This window comes from Alexandromys fortis, unplaced genomic scaffold, assembly GCF_014885135.2.
Source record: "Alexandromys fortis isolate MF-2015 unplaced genomic scaffold, M_Fortis_MF-2015_v1.1 scaffold_173, whole genome shotgun sequence".
NCBI classification, from domain to species: Eukaryota; Metazoa; Chordata; class Mammalia; order Rodentia; family Cricetidae; genus Alexandromys; species Alexandromys fortis.
In genome coordinates this window covers 1,939,668-1,959,145 of record NW_026068051.1, presented here as the reverse complement: position 1 = coordinate 1,959,145, position 19,478 = coordinate 1,939,668, and the positions used below count along the sequence as shown (strand labels likewise).

At 41.2% G+C, this 19,478-nt stretch overlaps 1 protein-coding gene across 8 annotated transcripts in view; it reads left to right on the top strand.

Annotated features, from left to right (window-relative positions):
- Bcas3 (BCAS3 microtubule associated cell migration factor) overlaps positions 1 to 19,478 on the top strand; it is a 480,559-nt gene that overhangs the window by 62,325 nt on the left and 398,756 nt on the right. For all 8 annotated transcript variants that reach the window (XM_050119602.1, XM_050119598.1, XM_050119604.1 and 5 more), the window contains exon 7: positions 1,720 to 1,792. In XM_050119602.1, the coding sequence (XP_049975559.1) occupies positions 1,720 to 1,792 (73 nt within the window). The remainder of the gene's footprint in view (positions 1 to 1,719; positions 1,793 to 19,478) is intronic.

Sequence of the window (19,478 nt, the reverse complement as noted above, 5' to 3'; positions counted from 1 at the left end):
ATAAATCTTTAAAAAAAAAGTTTGTTTTTAGTTACGTGTATGTGAATCACATGCATGTGTGTTTCCTGAGGAGGCCAGAGGGGGAAGTCACATCCCTTGGAATTACAGAAGTAATTCTTGGAGTTACAGAAGATTGTGAATTGCTCTCGGGTGCTGGGAACCAAAGCAAGGTCTTCTACAAGAGCAACACTACTAAATACTACTATTTTTAATATGGGTTCTGAGGATCACACATAGCTCTGTGTATTCAAGGCACACACTTAACTTACTGAAGTGTCTCTTCAACCATGCACCTGGTTTATCTAAGGAATATTGCAATATTATGTTGACTAGTATTCTGGCATGGCCTTGAATGAGAACATCGATGTTGAGCACACTTGTGTCCTTACTGACTTGAGTGGGAATACTCTGACCTATTAACTATTATTTTAGTCCCTGTTTCTGTAAATAGTCATTACTGTGTTAAAGCAACTATTTTTGAGCACTCTAGGGAGGTAGAAGCAGGGGATAAAAATTTTAAAGCCAATTTTGGCTGCATGATAAGTTAAAGCTAACCTTGGATTCATGAGACCTTCTCAAAGGGAGAGGGAGAAGTTAAAAAAAAAATGGGGCTGGAAAGATGGATCAGTGGTTAAGATTACTGGCCGCTTTTCCACAGGACTGATGTCCTGGAATTCACATGGTGGCTTACTATAAACCATCTGTAACTCCGTTCCAGGGCAGCTGACACCCTGTTTTGGTCTTGGAGCATTGCAGGCAGATTGCGCACAGACATAGATGGGCAAAAGATCCATATATACAAAAATAAAACAATGAATGAAAAGAAAAACTCGGTGTTCTGGTAGTACTCGCTGAGGCTGTAGGATCTGGAGTTTAGGGCCTGCCTAGGCTGCCGAGGTAAAACAGAATAAAACAAGTTAACTTTGTTTTCTTTTGTTGCTAGCATGAGTAGGCATAGAGTTGAGTCAAATCTTTATTCTGTGTGTGCTACATTGGCAGGGTTATTAGTGGTTGGTCTGATTTCCAGCATTTGTATATCCCAACAACTAGCAAGGATTCCTTTCATTTCTTAGGTGACTTTAATGAAACTGTTTCATTAAAAAGTTTGAATTCATGCATAATTTACTATGATATATTTTTATAATTTTAAAATCATAATAGTTTGAGTGTTATGCACATGCTAGTTGTTTTGGCGGAGGGAGTTTCAAGATAGGATTTTTCTGTGTAGCCATGGCCATGCTGGAGTTCTAGATCAGGCTGGCCTTGAACTCAGATATCCGCCTGCCTCTGCTAAGATTAAAAGTTGTGCACCATCCCAGGCTGGCAAACATACCAGTCATAATGAGATAATCAGAACTATAGGATGGGTTTTTTTTTTTTTATCCCAGAGAATGTTGGTAAGATTGAAACAGGTGCCAATCAAACAAATCTTTAATAAAATGTCAGTATCTTTAATGTGTAAAATGTTTTTTCTTCAGTTTTCTTTATTTGTGCATTTAAGTGGGCTGAATGCATTGTACTGAACAAATTTCTGTTGTGTGTATATATGAATGTAGACACACACTCACAAACTTGTATAGATATCTACATTGTTCTGTGCATGGCAGACTAGGGATTTCCCACTGCTCTATCCCATCCTCTGTTGTAAATATTTTGAAATAATGGCAAATATACATGAGTTTCTCAAAACATACTTTTTTGTCTTATGCTCTCTAACAGGTGCTCAAAAATGTGATAACTTTGCTGAGAAAAGACCTCTTCTTGGTGTTTGTAAGAGCATTGGATCTTCAGGGTAAGGATGTTCAAATTGAAGCCTTGACACCTGTAGCATTTGCGGTGATGTTTTTACCCACTCTTTTCCTATATCGTGGTGCTGAGTCAGATGAAGGCAGTGATAAAAGGTCACGGCTGTCAGCATTGGGGAAAGTGTTACTGAGTTCGTATTTGTAGTGTGGTATTAATACCAATGCCTCTAGTGCAGAAGTTGCTATCTGGTGGGCATAAATTGATGCTGTGGCTTGTGTCTGATGCAACTTAAAGGTATTGCTTGGTTTTCTCACTAATTCCTTATAATACCGTGAAAAAGTACCATTTTCCTTCTTGATTGACACACTGAAGGAACAGATTTGCCGACCTCACACGGGTTGATTGAGTGTGCTTATCCTGTTCACACTAGCTTCTGTGAATGAGGGGTCACACTAGCGTCTGTGAATGAGGGGTCACACTAGCATCTGTGAATGAGGGGTCACACTAGCCTCTGTGAATGAGGGGTCACACTAGCGTCTGTGAATGAGGGGTCACACTAGCATCTGTGAATGAGGGGTCATACTAGCTTCTGTGAATGAGGGGTGCTGTTTTCTGTTTCTATCTGCTTCTTCCATGTAGTAAATGTTAGTCACACTCTTCCTGGTGAATTATAATTTCCCAGTCATCCATTGTGTTCCCTGCATTTCAACTGTCTGTATAATTCCAGTGAGGAACATGTTTAGTAAGCTGCAGTGTTGTACAGGGTCAAGTGAGGCAGCCTGGGGCAGTGTGATGTTTCTGTGATGCTCTAGTGACCTATATTCTTTTTAGTTTGACATTCTTTCAAAGCATCTCTTTAAATAATGATTTCAGGTGGCCACTATGTCCACTTGAACTCTTCGTTGAGAAGTGATTGTTCCTGTGTTCCTTTGTTGATAGGGAAGGTGATTGATGGGTTTTAGGCAGGCAGCTGGTAGCTGCCGCCATGTGCTTTCAACCATGGTGTACACTTTAGGTATGGGACTTTGGAAAAGGAAGATCTTTTAATGACATATATATTTAGGCCATGGAACTATATCCATCCAGAATAAAATAATTCTATGTGTAGGTTTTGCTTGCATGCATGTATATCTGTGGACCACTTGTGTGCCTAGTGCCTGAGGAGGCCAGAAGAGAGTATCAGAGCTATAGTTATAGATGGTTGTGAGCTTCCATATGGGTCCTGGGGACTTGAATTTGGGTCCTCTGGAAGAGGAGCCAGTGCTTTTAAAGAACCATGGAGTCCTCTATCTAGTCCCTAATCTTTTTTGAGATGTGTTTTTACTTTGTAGTTTAGGCTGGTCATGAAGGCTTCATGCCATAAACTCCTGGGTGTTGGGCTTACAGACTTGAGCCATCATAATTAGCCAAATCATGTTGTCTTGATTATTACTAGTTATTAATATAGTCTGACTTCATGAAATGTGTGTTAGGGTTTGCTGTAAGGACAGCACTGATAATAAATACATGTGCATCGAAAGGACATTCATTACACTGGCTTGCACAATACAAACTGGACAGCGTGGCTGTCTCATTCTGGGAAGGCTGAGAAGTCAGTAGTTAGGTATATCAGCAGTCTCAGTTTGGTGCTGAGGGCTTCAAGGATTCCTGGAGAGCAAGGGTCTTGGGTCCGGGTGGAAGGCCCATCCGGTGTCAGTTAATGGTAGCTGCTGCAATAGCAGAAACAGGACAGATGAGTTCACCAGGGAGGGCAAAGGCAATCACAAAACAAAGCTGCTTTCTTTCTTTGCCTCCATCTTTGCTGGGCTGCCCCTAGAAGGTACTGCACACACCTAGGGTCAGCCTTCTAGTTTCAAATAACCTGACTAAGAAAATTCTTCCCAGGTGTACTTAGTGGCCTGACTTTAGTTGATTCCAGTTCCCGTCACGTTGCTAGCTAGGATCAACCTTTACAAGTCAGACCCCCCCCCCCCCCCCCGTCAGTTTACACAGAGTCGCCTTTCCTTGTGTCAGGCTTAATTTCCAGCTGACAGCAGTAAAAATATCATAACTTTCTAGTGTGATATATCTATCCCGGGCGCAACTGCAAATGTGTAATTTTCCCACACAGTAGACATGGTATCATGAAGAATTCTTAGTCTTTTAGTATTGAAAGCCCGATATGGAGAAATTCATTTAGAATACTTTATCAGTGCTACTGTCTCAGCCAGTGTTACATCACAAGATAAAGAGATGGAGGAAATGAAACACATCTGTTTAACATTCTTAACAAACCAGGACAAAATTGTTCTTGGAAATTACAGTCCTCATTTCCGTAACTGGTCACACGGCTGGTCCTTACATCTGACGTCCTCCACTACCCGTTCTGCATTTCCTCCAGCACCTAGGATTCACTTTGTTCATGGGCCTTTGGGCTGTGGCAAAGATGGCCGGGGAGAGTCTAACTGCGGCCTGAAAGGGCTATCCTGTCTCCTTGACTGATGCTCTCCTTCTCTGCTAACATCTTAGGATGTGAATTTACTTGGGGCACAAATCCCTTTTCTCTTTTTGCCCATTGTGCCATCTGTCTGCACACCGCTACCCCAAACATTGTTCTCACCAGCTTCCATGCCTGGGTCTTCCGTGTCCCTGAATTCACTGAAACCAAGCAAAGTGTACCACCATGTGCACTGCCCACTGTCCTCCCCTGTGACGTAAGCCTTTCAGGGCTGCCCCAGAAAGTGGATGTCAGTGCTTCCCTTGTCCTTTTGGGTGATGCCTGCACACCATTTAGGGTGATCCATAACGCAGGCTTTGGTCTTCTTCATGCCCACGAGCCATCTATAGGGCACACCCCATGCTTGGAGGCAGTGTGACAGGAACCAGAACCGCAGGCAGTAACTACAGCCGCTGCGGCGTAGATAGCCTGGCGCGGCAGAGCAGTGGCAGGCCGGCAGCAACAAAGCTGCCCTCTCTTTCTTTGACCTCCTTTCTTGGTGCTGCCCTTGGAAGGGGCGCCCACATTTTGGGTGGGTCTTCTCACTTCAAATAACCCGATTAATTAAATTCCTCACAGGTGCGCCCAGCAGCTTGCCTTTTAGTTGATTCCAGATCCAGTTAAGTTGAGGATCATTACATTTCTTGAAGTATTAACTTCTTTTTGTTGTTGCTATTAAAAAACTGGGCTTTGGGGAGTTTTCTTAGTATGGAACATTATGTCAGGTCCAGAAGGATTCAAAAGCTAAAAAACCCAACCCCTTTCCCAAAGATGTAAGGATGTTATGTCAAATCCAAAGCAGAACATGTGTGTAGAATTTAGATTTTGACGTGTGGAGGAGCTGAGAAAAGGGAGAGGTGGGTGAAGGCAGTTTAATGTCGGAGGCCTCCAGAAAGAAGCATCCGAGGCCGGGACTTCTGAGTAAGAGTCTGGGGTAGATGCAGAACACTTCCACAGAGGGTCACAGCATTGCAGGTAGAGAAAAGCGGAGTAAACGGATTAAAGTGACTGGAGTGTCGGAGCACAGCCATCTGCAGAGTGGGTGGAAACAGCCTTGGGGGGATGTCAACAGAGGCATCAGAGCCTGAGCTGTGTTTAGGCTTGAGCAGCTGCCAAGCTTTGAACTACAGTGGGACTGAGAGGGATGCATGCCTGCAGCTTCTCCCATCCCTGTGGTCAGTGAACAGGTTCTTCCAGGCGCCTTCTCCTCAGCTTGAAGTGTCAGGTGTTTCCCGACCCTCGAAACATTGCTGATGGAAGTTCCTGACTTCTGGGCCTGTGCAGTTTAAGGCTGTCACTCATGGATGCTTCATGAATGTGTAGAAGAGGCATGCGTATAAGGGTTTATGGCTAAGAACAACATAGGAGAACAGAAAAAGCCCGAGTGTGTAGATGCTTTGGCAAGGTGCAGTCTTGACTCATGATTCTTGAGCAAACCCTCCTTTGGCTCTTTAGTTAGTTACATGGGAGGCAATTTCCTGGAAGCCAGGCCTTACTATAAAGCAAGAGTAACATCCCTGAGTGTTTCAAGTTGTTAAATCTTGCAAAGACTTCAAAGTAAGTTAATTTAAATTTATTCTAAAAATTAAATGAAATGCATTAAACATTTAAAAGTAGCAGTCACTCAACATATCTCAAAAAGAAGTTATAAATTATAAAATAAACTCATGAGAGTAACCCAGCACCATATTCAAAGTAGCTCAGAAAAGCAGGGAGGCTTGATAGCTTACAAGGGAGCTAAAAGTGAATGTGGACTCCAGGGAACATGGGGAACATACTGTAATGAATTCAGAATTGTAAAGCTTTTGCTTTACAGATGTTTATAGGCACATAAGTGTGAGTGCGTGTGTGTGTGTGTGTGTGTGTGCGCGCGCGTGTGCGTGCGATTCAGTTCCAATGAAGCTTTGTCTTTCTTTCTAATTTTAATAATTTATTTTTATTTTATATTCATTGGTGTTTTCCCAGCACATATGCCTGTGTGAGGGTTTTGAATCTCCTGGAACTGGAGTTACAGGCAGGCAGGAGTTTCCATATGGGTGCTGGGATTTCATCCTGGTTCTTCTGGAAGAGCAGCCACTGATTTTTCACCACTAAGCCACCTCTCCAACTCCTTCCTTTCTAATTCGAAAAGTATTTCCCTTTTCTTATGAACCCTGACAACTCTGTGAATAAAGGATTTGTTTTTACAGAATATTTATGAAAGAATCACTTTGTCATAAGATCATATCATAGAGGAAGAGTCGTGGATTATTTTTCATGATAATTTACTGAGTAGTGAATTGATGATAAACAACTTATTTCTCAGAAGCCTTCAGAGAAATAGAATCAGTAATGTAAGCCTTTTGAATTGAGGAGTTTTGCACATTAAACTTGAGTGTTGTTATCTTGAAAGACGGCAGGGCACACACTTGCTGGGGTGTATCCCTGCGTGGGTCCCTATAGGGTGTGATGGCTGTCTCCCTTCTGAGGTGTTGGGTTCCCTGTTATTTGAGGAACAAGTGGTTGGAAGCTGCCTCTTGTCCATGCTGGGAACTGAACTCAGGTCCTCAGAAGAACACCAAGTACTTTGATGAATGGCTGAAGATCTGTAGCTCATGTTGGCCTTGAATTCAGGTTGTTTTAGCCTCCTGAGCTCCTTAATAAAGGTCATGTTAATTGGAAGTTGGAGGAGATTGCTTGGGATAACAGGAATGTGGCTTTTCTTTTTTGCCATGAAATGCCCTTTACAAACAATTCCTGCCACTTTTAATGCCTGAATTGTGTTTATGAGGTTTGATGGAATCACAGATTAGATTGTATTACTTCTGCTGGCAACAAAACAAGACATTCCCACCAGTTTTTGCAGCTTATAGATAAGAGCTGTTGTGCAGGGCTCCAGACCTTCCACTTGCCTTTTCCTGCAGTCATTCATTCCTCTTGTGGGTACTCTAGCTTTTCTCTCAGCTCTTTCCCCTTGGTTTACATAGTTTTTGGTGTAGCATAGATGCCAACCCCTAACATGGAGGTCCTCAGTGGGACTGAGCCCCCTGGATTCTAATACAGGGTCACAGAGCTAGGGATTTAGCTCGGTTCAAGACTCTGCATTCTGCCCTTGGTATTGGTGAGGAGATGTGTGTCTGGTTAAGAGGAGGAGACGAGGTCACAATGTGACAGAACAAGAGTCCTTCCAAAACAAACCTCGAGGAAACCAGGCTTTGTTATAAGCGAAACAGTATTTAATGTTTGGAAGTTTATTTGTGACTTGTAGCTATGCTGTGGAATGTTTGTCTTTTGGGTGCAAAGCCCTAGATTTGATCCCTGGTACCTTAAACAGCAACAAACAAGACTTCTATAGTAGTAAATTAATAAATAATCAAATAATTCTTTCTTATTTTAGATTAAAGATGATTAAATGGTAAAGTCTTTGCCAATATTAAACAGTGTCTTGCATAGTAAATGTGAAAAACACTTCTAGGGTTGTGTGACCTTTCACCCTCAAGTCATCTTACAAGAGGTGTGACCCTGTTAATGTAACAATGGATGTCAGGAGATCTTGAGAAAATAAAGTGACATGGTTATTTCTTTTTCTCATGTGGGTACGGATTGTCTTTCTACATCTTATATTAAACAAGAGACGTTAGCATAAATGTATATGTACAGTGTTAATCATGACCACTGTTCCCTTAATCGTCCAGGGTAAGGCAGAGAGCCAGGACCCAGTACACTGGACTTATGGTTAATGTAGTTCTACAGCACCCAGTGGGCAGTCTGATGTGTGAGTGGTGTGTAAACTTATAGTGCATCGTTATGCCACATTGCAGCTAAATTAATGCATTTATTTATTCAAAATTTAAATTATATGCACACCTAAGTAGTTTGCTCAAATGTCCTACCAAAATACTTGCTAGTGATCAAACAATAAGAATATTTTTGTTGCTATTTATCTTTAAAATTTTTAAGATTTATTTATCTTATTTTAGTTTGTGTGTTTTGCCTGTGTGTATATATGTGTATCACAAATTATCTCTGGTAACTGTGGAGGTCAGAAGAAGATTCCCTGGAACTGGATTATGAGCTCTTAACTGCTGAGCCTTCTCTTCAGCATCGGCTTTATTTTTTAAAGGTCTGTTTCTCTTGCTTTAATATGATAATATAGCTGGGAAGTGATGGTGCATGCTTTTAATCTCAGCACCTGGGAGGCAGAGGCAGGCTGATCTCTGAGTTCGAGGCCAGTCTGGTCTACAAGAGCTAGGGTTAGGACAGGCTCAAAAAAAAAAATTCCTGAGAATCTGTGCTTTCTGAGACTCAGCTAGATCAGATAGTACACTCACATTGAATATTTTCAGGGGAGTTTAATTGAAATCAAATCTATAGAGCTAAACTCAGTCATTTTCTCAGTGAAGGAGAACTGTTGAGAGAGGTTTCTGTTTTGGCCAGTCCCGCAGCCTACATTAACTATAAACTGGTTGGCCTGTTAGCTCAGGCTTCTTATGAATTAACGTAACTCTTGTCTTTGTTACATCTTGTCTTTGTTAGCCACATGGCTTGTTAACTTTTATCAGTGAGGCATTCTCATCTTGCTTCCTCTGAGTCTGGGTGATGACTGTAGACTGAGCCTTTCCTCTTCCCAGAATTCTCCTGTTACCATGCCTGTCTTTAAGAATAGTTTATATTTTTCTTTGATTTATATTTAGCATAAAAAGTCACTTTTGGAGTGTAGATAATATATTTTTCTCTTTGAGAAAATATGAGTTGGAATACAGTTAAGTTAAAATTCTCATGGCAAGTGATTTGATTTTCTATTTAATGTCTCTTCATTTGGAGACATTTTTAGGGAAAGGATTCTTGTCTCTATATCTATATGTAATTATGTCATTCTGTTGTGTTTCAGTGTTTCTTTTCCTCTCTCCCTCTATTCACCACCCATTTGTGGTTCAGTTTTTTATTTTGTGGTATCTTCTCCTTCTCTTCCTTCTTTAAAGACAGGGTCTCATACTTCTGCTTGCTTGTCCTGGAACTTGCAAGGTAGCTTAGACTGGCCTTGAATTTAGATATTCTCCTGCCTCTGCCTCCTGAACCTTGGGACTAAAGGTGTGTCCCTGTAAATGATGAATCTATCAATTAAAAAGCTGATTAATTATTGGTGTTTGTATGTGTGTATATTTGGTGAATGCCACAGTGCATGTATGCGGGTCAGATGGTGCCTCTTGGGATTTGTTATCACCTTTTCCTCCCTTTAGAACATGGTCTTTGTTGTCCTTTCTGTCTGTCGCGTCCTGTGTGGTTGCTGGTCAGCCAGCTTCCTGACATTCATGTCTACCTCTCTCACTCCACTGGCATTACTGATTTGAGCCACTACTTACCTCTTTATTTAGTTTGTGAAGTAGGTTCTAGGGATTGAACTCAGATTTGAGTAAAGACACCTTTGTAATGGCACAGCAAATGCTGACCTTCAGCAGGAGTCTTGTTTTCATTTCCTCTTCTTTCCTCTTCTACAGTTTTCTTCATCTACAGGTTAAATCTAAAGTTGGTCCTTTATAACCCTTATTCTCTTGAACTATGAGGCTGGATCTATAGGACTAATAGAAACAACGGTGTCTTTATAGGAAAGATGTAGACATGAATTTGTAGATGAAGAACCAGTGTATTAGATAGTTTCTTGGTCTCAGGATCCAGGAATACCATGATGGTTTCCTGTGAAGATTAAATGGGGCAATGTTTTCAGGTTTTCACTACAGTCTGGTATGTATTAGGTGCAGCCTGTACTAATTGATTTGAATTGGGGAGATAGGAAGAGCAGACAGTGAACTCTAGCAGGAAATCTCTGCCTGTGTATTGATGTAGTTATCTGATTTGGGGGTTGGGATAAAAGCTTGTACTTTTTTTGGGGAGCGTGGCTTGCTTACCCTCTCTTCTGCTTGTGCTCTAGCTTTGCCAGTCCTCAGGGACTAAGCTAGACTGCACTTAGGGGTCTTTCCTTCCTCTGAAAAAGTGTAATTTGTTTATATTCCCTACAGAAGCTGGTGTATAATGCCATATATATATGTATATATACACACATCTATATATATATATCTTCATTGAGGCATAATTGAAACATGATTAACTGCACATACATAATGCGTGCAGTTTGATACATTTTGACATCTGTATATACCCGTGAAACCGTCACTCCAGTCAAGATAATGAGCATAGCCATCCCCCAATAGGGTTCTCATGCCCCGCTGTAATGTATCCTTGCACGTCCCTTGGTAGAAGAGGCTCACTTTGAGGTAGTAAGGCTCAGAATAGCACTGGAGCCTTGACTTAGTAATAAACTTTGCTGTTGTCTAGTTTCAGGTGACTTCAGTGAGTGGTTAAAAATATAAAAGTTAGCATCCTGAGCTCCGTGTCCCCTTCCGCTCCATGACCTGAAGGCCTTTTAAAAGCAAAGCTTCCCTTTTAGATGCAGTTCATAAAACTACTAAAGGGCTTGCAGTTCCACTGTGTAATCATTTCAAAACAACAGCTTTTTCAGCCACCAAAAAGGATGCAGTCTTGACATTTAAATAGAAAACAGATTGAGTTTTTGGCTGATATTGCAATGCTGGTTTAAATGTTGGTTCAGTCAACTTCAGGCTTAGATTACAAGATTTGCAAATTAAAGGAAACCAAAAGGGAAGGAACATCTGCATAGACTCTGACTTTGTGGAATTCCACTCAGGCTCGCTTACTCTCAGAACAGAAAGAGCATGTGTGCAGCGAATCACCACGCAGAGATCACTGCTGTGCTGCGATTATCTTAAAGATGCAGTAGGCAGAGACCTGCAGTTAGCGTGACGATCATGAGATTTTCACAGGGCTGTTTTTTAAAGCCATATTCTAGGAAGATTAGGGGTGTGTGTGTGTGTGTGTGTGTGTGTGTGTGTGTGTGTGTATGTGTGTGTTGAGGTAAAGTTGCTCTGTGGTGTCCTGCTTGTCTTGAACTCCCGGACTCTAGTTTTCCCTTGCTTCAACCTCTTGAATAGCTGGAACAACAGGAGCACCCGCAGCATCACTCCCAGCAAGATCTTGTGTTGATATAGTGAATGGTATTTAACCAGAATAAAAGCTTTCCAAATGTCACTAATTGTGTTACTTGATGATTTTATTGTATTAGAGAACTGGGGTTTTGAGGAAGGTAATTTGCTTTAACTAAGGTTGAAATCTGTTATAATCAAAGACTATATGGATGTAATTTACTGAGTAAATTATAACACAGACACAGTAAAATTTAAGGAATCTTTGTCTGCTACTGGGTTAATCATACATTATGTATATGATTTTAAGATGTTTGTTATAGGTCACCTAGCATGCCATTTAGATAGCAGTCTCAAAGAGCTGCCTGATTCAAACGTTCCCCTCGTTTATTATAAGGGGTTTTTGATGTTGCTTCATGGCACTGTGGGTACTCCATCATCTGTTCCTCCACTAGTAAAGCAAGGCATTGTTTCCAAATGGGAAGAAGCAAAGGCTGTCCCCACAGTTGCTTGGCAGTTTCTTTTGATAGTTCACTGTGGTAGGGTAGGTGGAGGCATGTGGCTTCTTTAATGGATAGCATCAAGGGTGTTGATAGACATTCTATAAAGTACAGATCAGCTTTTGACAACAGAGAACTGTGTCATTGGAGTTAAAGTGGAGACACCCTCATTTTTGCAGGCAACAAGCTTTGTAGGAATAAAAACTAACAGTGGCATGAGCCACTCTTCCTAGCTCTCAGGTACCATCTGGTGACTCTGAGTACCACATGCCAAGCAAGTGTAAATGTCCTACCAGTATGCTGCAACCGCTAGCGTGTGGGCACACACACATTGTTCATTTCTGTTTGTTGTGCTGTGCTCTGCTGATGAGTGTGGGCTTCTCATAGACTGGACATGTGTGTCCTTACCTCTCTTCCAGGAGGTTGCCCATGCAATTCCGGATTGCTATGCAACACCATTTTCCCGTTTGTAGTCACTTAGAGTCGTCAGACCTTTGCTCGCTCCCCGATTTCCAGCTGCTGAACAATGTCAATTAGTGTCTCTTTCAGTTTGAGAAATGTCAGCTGAACTGTAATAGCACAAAACAAGATTTTGTGGCAGAAGCCTGGTTGGAACAGATCCTAGAGGGCGGCATAAGTCCTTGATGTCGTCTAGCTCATGCATGGGGGGAAAAAGGTCAGAGAGGAAGGCCCTGAATAGTCATTTTGTTGGAAGGGTAGGGTCGTCTGGTGTGAAGTGGAGGAGGAATGTTTAACAGTGCCTCAGAGCTGTGTTCCGCCTTGAGTGCAGTCGGGAACCTACCGTGTGCTCCCTTTATGTCTGCTAGTCACCTCAAGTACTTGGGCTTTTTAAAAAGATTTCGTTTGTATTTTGTGTTTATTTTCTTGGAAAACAGTAATAACAGCCGTAATTCCAGTCGAGGTATTGTTTTGTGTTCATAAAAAGGATATTATTTTACACACACACACACACACACACACACAAATTAGATTCAAAGGTTATCAGTGTTACTATATCATTAAGGCAAATTTTAGACTTCTTTAAATTCATTGTTTCAAAAGGCATGAGATTAAGTTTCTGTCACTGATTTTTATACTGTTACAAAAAAATATGGCAGTGAGGACTTCTGACTTAGATTGTATTAACACTTGTTTTCCAAACACCAAGTACAGTGGGGGTTGAAGCAGTGAGCTGTACTGTAAGGGCATCCTAATGTGGGCTGGGAGGAGGCCCTCGTGGGGAGTGGACACTGACTCTGAATAGGGGCTGGGATTGTCCTGCAGGTTCTTCAGACTGAAAGTGTCTAGTGTATTTATCACTCACTTGACTGTAACAGCTCATATTTCTCTCTGTGAAAAATATGAAACACTGTAACAAACTGATGGTTTGAAATATCCTTTCTTCTTTGACTGTAAAATCAAATTACTTCTGAATCTTTTTCATGAGAATTTGGAAGGACACTTTCTGAACAGATTGTCTACTTTGTTTCTTTCTTTGATAAGCGAATAGTAAAACTGGTTAGTCGGGACCGAGAACGGGATGAACAGCTGCAACACAGGTCTGTGAATCACTCATCAAACAGCAATTTCGGAAAAATGATAACACACTCATCTACCCTGAAAGATAAAACTGCCGCGATTGCAGCCATTTTAAATTATTAAATGCTGTAAACGCCATACAGTTAATTAGAAGAGGAACAAACTCTACAAAGATAAATGTGTTTTCAATATGATCTGTAGGGAGGGGTACAGTGACTAGAGAGGAAATTTATTTCTGGCGGGACTCTAGCCATGGAACTGTGGCTGAACTTTTTACCCTAATTACCTCCTGCTAATGCCTGCAGCGGTCTGGAATCAAAGTGGCGCTTCAGGCCCTGGAAATTCTCTGATGTGGCGAACGTTTGTTGTGTGAGGAGGGTTTCTTAAGAAAAAACAGAATATTGTGACAGAATTAAAAAAAAATTTCTCAGTTACCACCCACCTCACTTGTTGCCTACAAAAATAGAGTAATTGTTTGCATCTGTGTCTTCCTTTCCCCAAAGAAATAACTGTTATAAATCAATGTGACAGAGAGCCAGGCTGAGGCTTACCCGAGGTAGGTTTTTTATTTTTTTAATTTTTTTTTCTTTTCAAAGTTTCTCTTTTAATTTAAAGTTTAGGTTCAAAAATATGAAAAAGCTTGTGTGTGTGTGTGTGTGTGTGTGTTAATAAGAAAGAGTCTGTCACCTTTAGAAGGAGAGATTGGTCTTTACCTAGTGATTTCTGAGGACACTGTTAGTGTCAGACTGATAACAGTTCAGTCGCTGAATCCTCCATTTTCATCCTCTGGTGACAGAGATGGAGCCGAGGAGTTGCTTCTGCGGGTCTTTCCCGAGTTGGAGGGCGCTCGTTAGTCTTGCGGAGGATTTCTGGCCTCCTGTCTACTCCTCACTGAGTAGAGAAAAACCATCTCCTCACTGAGAGCCTCTCTGTGCTGTGAGCCACACGCATGTTCCTCTCCTCTGGGTTTTGTGAGGCGTCTACCCTGGTGTCTGGGCGTCTCTGTGGGGTGGGATCTGCAGCTGAGGCCTCTGCAATCTTCCTGAAGGAAGACCAAAGGCACCGTGCCTTGTTTATGCCCAGCTCACGGTGTTTATGTCTGCTCACGGTGGTAGAAACTTGCTTAGGCAGCCGTCTTTCTTTAGGCATCCTGAAAGGATAGCTTTCGTTTTTATAGCTGGGATACTGTGAATTTTGTTCAGTCCTGGTCAATAAAGTGCATTTTTACTCCTTATAACAGAATACCAGATTTCTTTAAGGCTGTGCTGAGATCACATCCTTCTGTGATTAGGCTATGGTCACTAATTGCTCCAGTGTTCCAGCTCTGTTCTGCCCTGTGTATCCTCACACATTTGTGTCGCACCTGTGGCCACACATGTGCATTGTTTTATTTGTGAATGAGGGGTATTTTTTTGAACTGCCAAGTTTCTAATCACGTTACAAATAATTACTGTTTTTTTCCATACCTACGCTAATAAAAACATGTCTTTGGTCCCAAGACAATGATATGTGTTCGCTTCTAATGAATTACTTCAGAAACAGCTGCTCGTATTGAAGGCAGTACACAGTTCACATTCCTCGACGTTTGTCTTCCTGTTTTGTTCACTTGTACCTGTCCCTGCCAGGAAGATCACAGTCTTCATGTCTGTCTGTCCTGTGAAAACATCACAACTGCTCTTTAATTTCTATAAAAAATTTTAAATAATTATAAAATTACTTCTTTTAGACAATAATACTACATAGCCCTGGTTGTTTTAGAACTCACTGTGTAGACCATGCTTACTCATAGAGATCTGCCAGCTTCTGCCTGGGGTGCTGGGGTTAAATTAGAAAACTGGAAGATATAACGAGTTCCTGTTTATCCTTCATCAGGGTTCCCCAATTATGTGAGTGGGGTATTCCTCAACAGCAAACAAATAATGTTTGTGTATTCAGTACTGTTCAAGTTCCAAAAACATTTAAAGCAGTGTTATCATGGCATTGTGGCATAGACGTTAAGAATAACCTCAGTATTCAGAAGGCCGAGGTTGGAGAACTAGGGGATTCTAGCCCAATGGGAGACTCCGGGAAGAATAAGTCAGTCAGTCCACCTGGCCCATGTGCTGCTGCTTTACTGATAGTAAGAGGTCTTGAATCACGTCTAAAACAGAAGAACGACATCAGTGGGCGAGACACAGTCAGGTCCTGGCCCATATATTTGCTTCAACAGTTAAGAATTTTCTTATTTTTATGAATGTTTTGCCTGCATGTGTGTCTGTACACCACTTGTGTCCCTGGTGCTTGAGGGGACCCGAAGAAGGTGTTGGATCCCCTGCACGGAGTACAGATGCCTGTGAGCCACTATGTGGGTGATGGGAATAGAAACTGGGTCTTCCCCAAGCTGTGTGTTAATTTCATTTATATTCAAGTGTCACATACATCAATAGATTCTGGATTTTGCAGTGACATGGAGTAAGAAATGCATGCTGATTGTTCTGTAATGGGTTATATTTGTGGTCTCTGAGCTTGCTTTGCAGACTTGGTATAATTAATGGCTTTTGTTAGTTGAGCCAGACATGAATATTCTCATTTCAGCTTTACCATGTTTTTCATTTAACTATGGAAATACAAGCCTGTCGATGAATGGAATGATGTCTCATTTTTATTTAAAATAATAGTGAAGCTCTTACAAATCTTCTTGCTTTTAGGGAAATAATTCTCAGCAAGATTCTGTGTGTATGTGTACAAAATTTCTTTCACTATAATCAATTTATATATTTTTATATGATTATATAGATGTGTATATATGACATACATATATCCATTAGTTTTCAGTGTTTCTTTATAATACCATAACTCCAGGTTTGTCCACTGGTATCTTCCTACCTGGTTGTGGTACACACCTGTGATTTCAGCACTCAGAAGGGAACTTCATAGTGAGATCCTCGGCTCCTAAACCTTAAGCTGAGAGGTGGTCATGTCTTAGTGCAGTGGTTCTCAACCTGTGGGTTGTAATTCTTTTGGGGGTCACATATCACACATCATCAGTATCAGATATTTATATTATGATTCATACAGTTATGAATAAGCAATGAAATAATTTTATGAGTTGGGTCACCATGACACGAGGAATTGTATTAGGGATGTTGAGAAGCACGTTAGACAGTGCTGCCTGCTGGGCTTACATTCCTGGCTCTATAATGCATTTCTTAGTTGTGAAGATGTGTTGAGGTGTGTAGAAGAGGGCTTGGTCTTCCCTGCCACCCGGCTAGCTTAGACCCAAAATAATCACACAGAAACTGTATTAATTAAATCACTGCTTGATCCATTAGCTCTAGCTTCTCATCAGCTAACTCTTACATCTTAATATAACCCATTTCTATTCATTTGTATATCACCACATGGCAGTGGCTTAAAGGCAAAGTTTCAGCATGTATGACTCTGGCCGGTGCTCCATAGTGTCTCCCCGAGTCTGCCTTCCCCTGCCCCCAGCATTTGTTCTGTCTTCCCCTGCCTTACTCTAGGTCCAGAGCAGTTTCTTTATTCATGCACACAGAGGGGACTCCCACATCAGAGGTGGCTTCTCACAGTCCATATGTGGGTTCTAGGGATCGAACCTAGGCAGTCAGTCTTTATGGCAAATACCTTCACAGACTGAGACATTTTAGTAGCTCTTACCACATCTCTCTAGGTAGCCTAGGCTACTTCAAACTTGTCATGACTCTTCTGTTTCTAAGTGTTGAGATTTCATATCCAGATTACTTTTATTTTATTATATGTATTACTGTTTTGCTCACGTGTATGTCTGTGGACCACATGTATGCCTCACACCCAAGAGGCCAGAAGAGAGTACTGGCTCTCTGGAACTGGATTTACAGATGGTCTGTACCTCCAGGTGAGTGCTGGGAATTGAACTCTCACCCCGTATGTGCTCTTAGAGGCTAAACCATATCCAGCGTTTTCTCTATCCTATGTATCCCTGCTATTGGTTTTCCACACTCTGTTGTCCACCAGAATTAACTAATAAAATGGGAAAATGGAATAGAATTTTCTGTGTTTTTCTAGCTTTTTAAAAAGTATATGTGGAAAAAATAAAAAAAAATCAGCTGCTGAAGTGAGCATTATAATAGAATTTTCTTATTGATACATTGTTTTGGTTCATTTTATTTAGGAAGAAGCCTCAGTTGAATTTTCTTGATCAGTTTTGCCTGTGGGCATGTCTGTAGGACAGTTTGCTAATTAATAATCTGATTACTAGTATAAATTTACTTTGTTTAATGAAGGAATTTAGCATGTGAGATTTTAGTATCCCACATTTAAATTACAATACACTATCAAGTGTTGATCGTTGTAATATTTTGCTGCCTGACTCTGGCACATGTTGAATTTCCTCTTGTCATTTGGAAACCTGATGAAGTCAAGGTTTCCGTTTCCTCCTTCTGTGTATCTGTAGTAGTGCTTGTTATGTAGCCCAGGGTAGCCCCAGACTAGAGGAAGCCTCCTGACTCAGCCTGTCGAGTTCTAGGATAACAGCTAGACACCATCATGCATGGTCTGCAACTTCAACAGCTGCAAACTTGTTTTTTTTTTTTTTTGCTTTGTTTTTTGTTTTGGTTGTTTGTTGTTTTTTTCAAGATAGAGTTTCTCTATACAGCCTTGACTCTTCTGGAAGTTGCTTTGTAGACCAGACTGTCTTCAAACTCACAGAGATCCACCTGCCTCTGCATCCTGAGTGCTGGAATTAAATTAGTATGACACCACTATACTGCAACTTCCTTCTTTTTTTATGAATGAGTTAGTTCTTTGCTGTATCTGTCACCAGGAAATGAATGTCCACGTTGAGGAACTGAAATCTTTGCTTGTGTCAGAAGTGGTTTTCTGGAGAGTTGATGTGTAGTATTATAGATCACAGTCCCTTATGTCGAAGAATGAATTGGATATTTAAAGAGAACCTTCCATAAAATTTTACTATATTTTAAATTATAATAAGGATTAAATGAGACGATACCTGTAAGTGCTTTGTAGTGGTATCCGGGGCCCTTCAAATGCACGGTTGTCATGAGTAACTCAAAGAGTATCAGAAGATTTACTAGAGGAGCCAGAACCACCAAGGGGGAGTTGAAACATCAGGGTGTTTGTTTCAGAAGTGGAAATATACAGAGTAGCTATCTTGGTTTCATGCGTTCATCAATTCTTTCTTAGGTAAACTGTAAACCTTTAAAGGACGTGTCCTGTTTACTGTTGCTGTTTAGTTCAGGGTGGCCTTTTCTTGGGATTACCCAGCTTCTGCTTCATTGCAACTATTTCAGGCAGTTACCACCATGCCCAGCAAAAAGAGATTTATTTAAAAGACAGTTTAAAAATATCAGAAAATGTGAATTGAAGGTTGTGCTGGTTAGCTTTTTGCCAGCTTAACATAAGCTAGAGTCATCTGAGAAGAGGAACCTCAATTGAGAAAACACCTCCACCAGACAAGCGTGTAGGCAGCCCCGCGTGGCTTTTTCCTGACTAATGGTTGAGGTGGTAGGCTCTAGTCCTTTGCAGAACATCTCCGCAGCCTTCATCGACATGTCTTTATTACCCAAGGTCTGCAATTCAAGCGGGAACCCTCTTGCTGGTGCACATTCTGCGAGTTGGGATGAAGGTGTAGTGGGGCTGGTCACTGCCAGAAGTGTGTCAGATGGAGCGGCTCGTCTTCTAAGAAATACTTAACAGTAATCCTTTCAGCCTACATAAAACATTCTTCATTCTTTCAGTGAGCAAGACTATGTCCAACAAAGAATTTTGAACCTTTACCTTCTGGAAGTTTGTAATTTAGTGTGTTAGGACCTATAAATCTGAGAAATGGTCAGATGGTACTAACTGGATTTGTTTAATCTGGCTGATTACGTTCTATCACTAAGAATGTTTTAATAACTTCTTCATGAGAATAACACACATCCGTTTTAGTAGCAGTTATTTGGTGGAGCAGCCCAGTTTCTGCTCAGGGCTCTTGAGAATGCTGGGACTTGTCATCAGCAGGCCCCCTCAGCACCGTTCACAGGTTCTCCCTTGATACTGAGATGCGGTTTTTTTATGTGATCTTTTGGATGCACTCATGGATTTGGAAGAACTATAAACTGAACAGAAAAACTAAAATGTTATTATTTATTCATGTGTAGATAGATGTGTGTGTGTGTGCAGTGTTCGAGAAGGCCCGAAGAAGGTGTTGAAGTCCCGTAGAGCTGGAGTTGCAGGTGCTCCTGAGCCACAGTGTGGTTG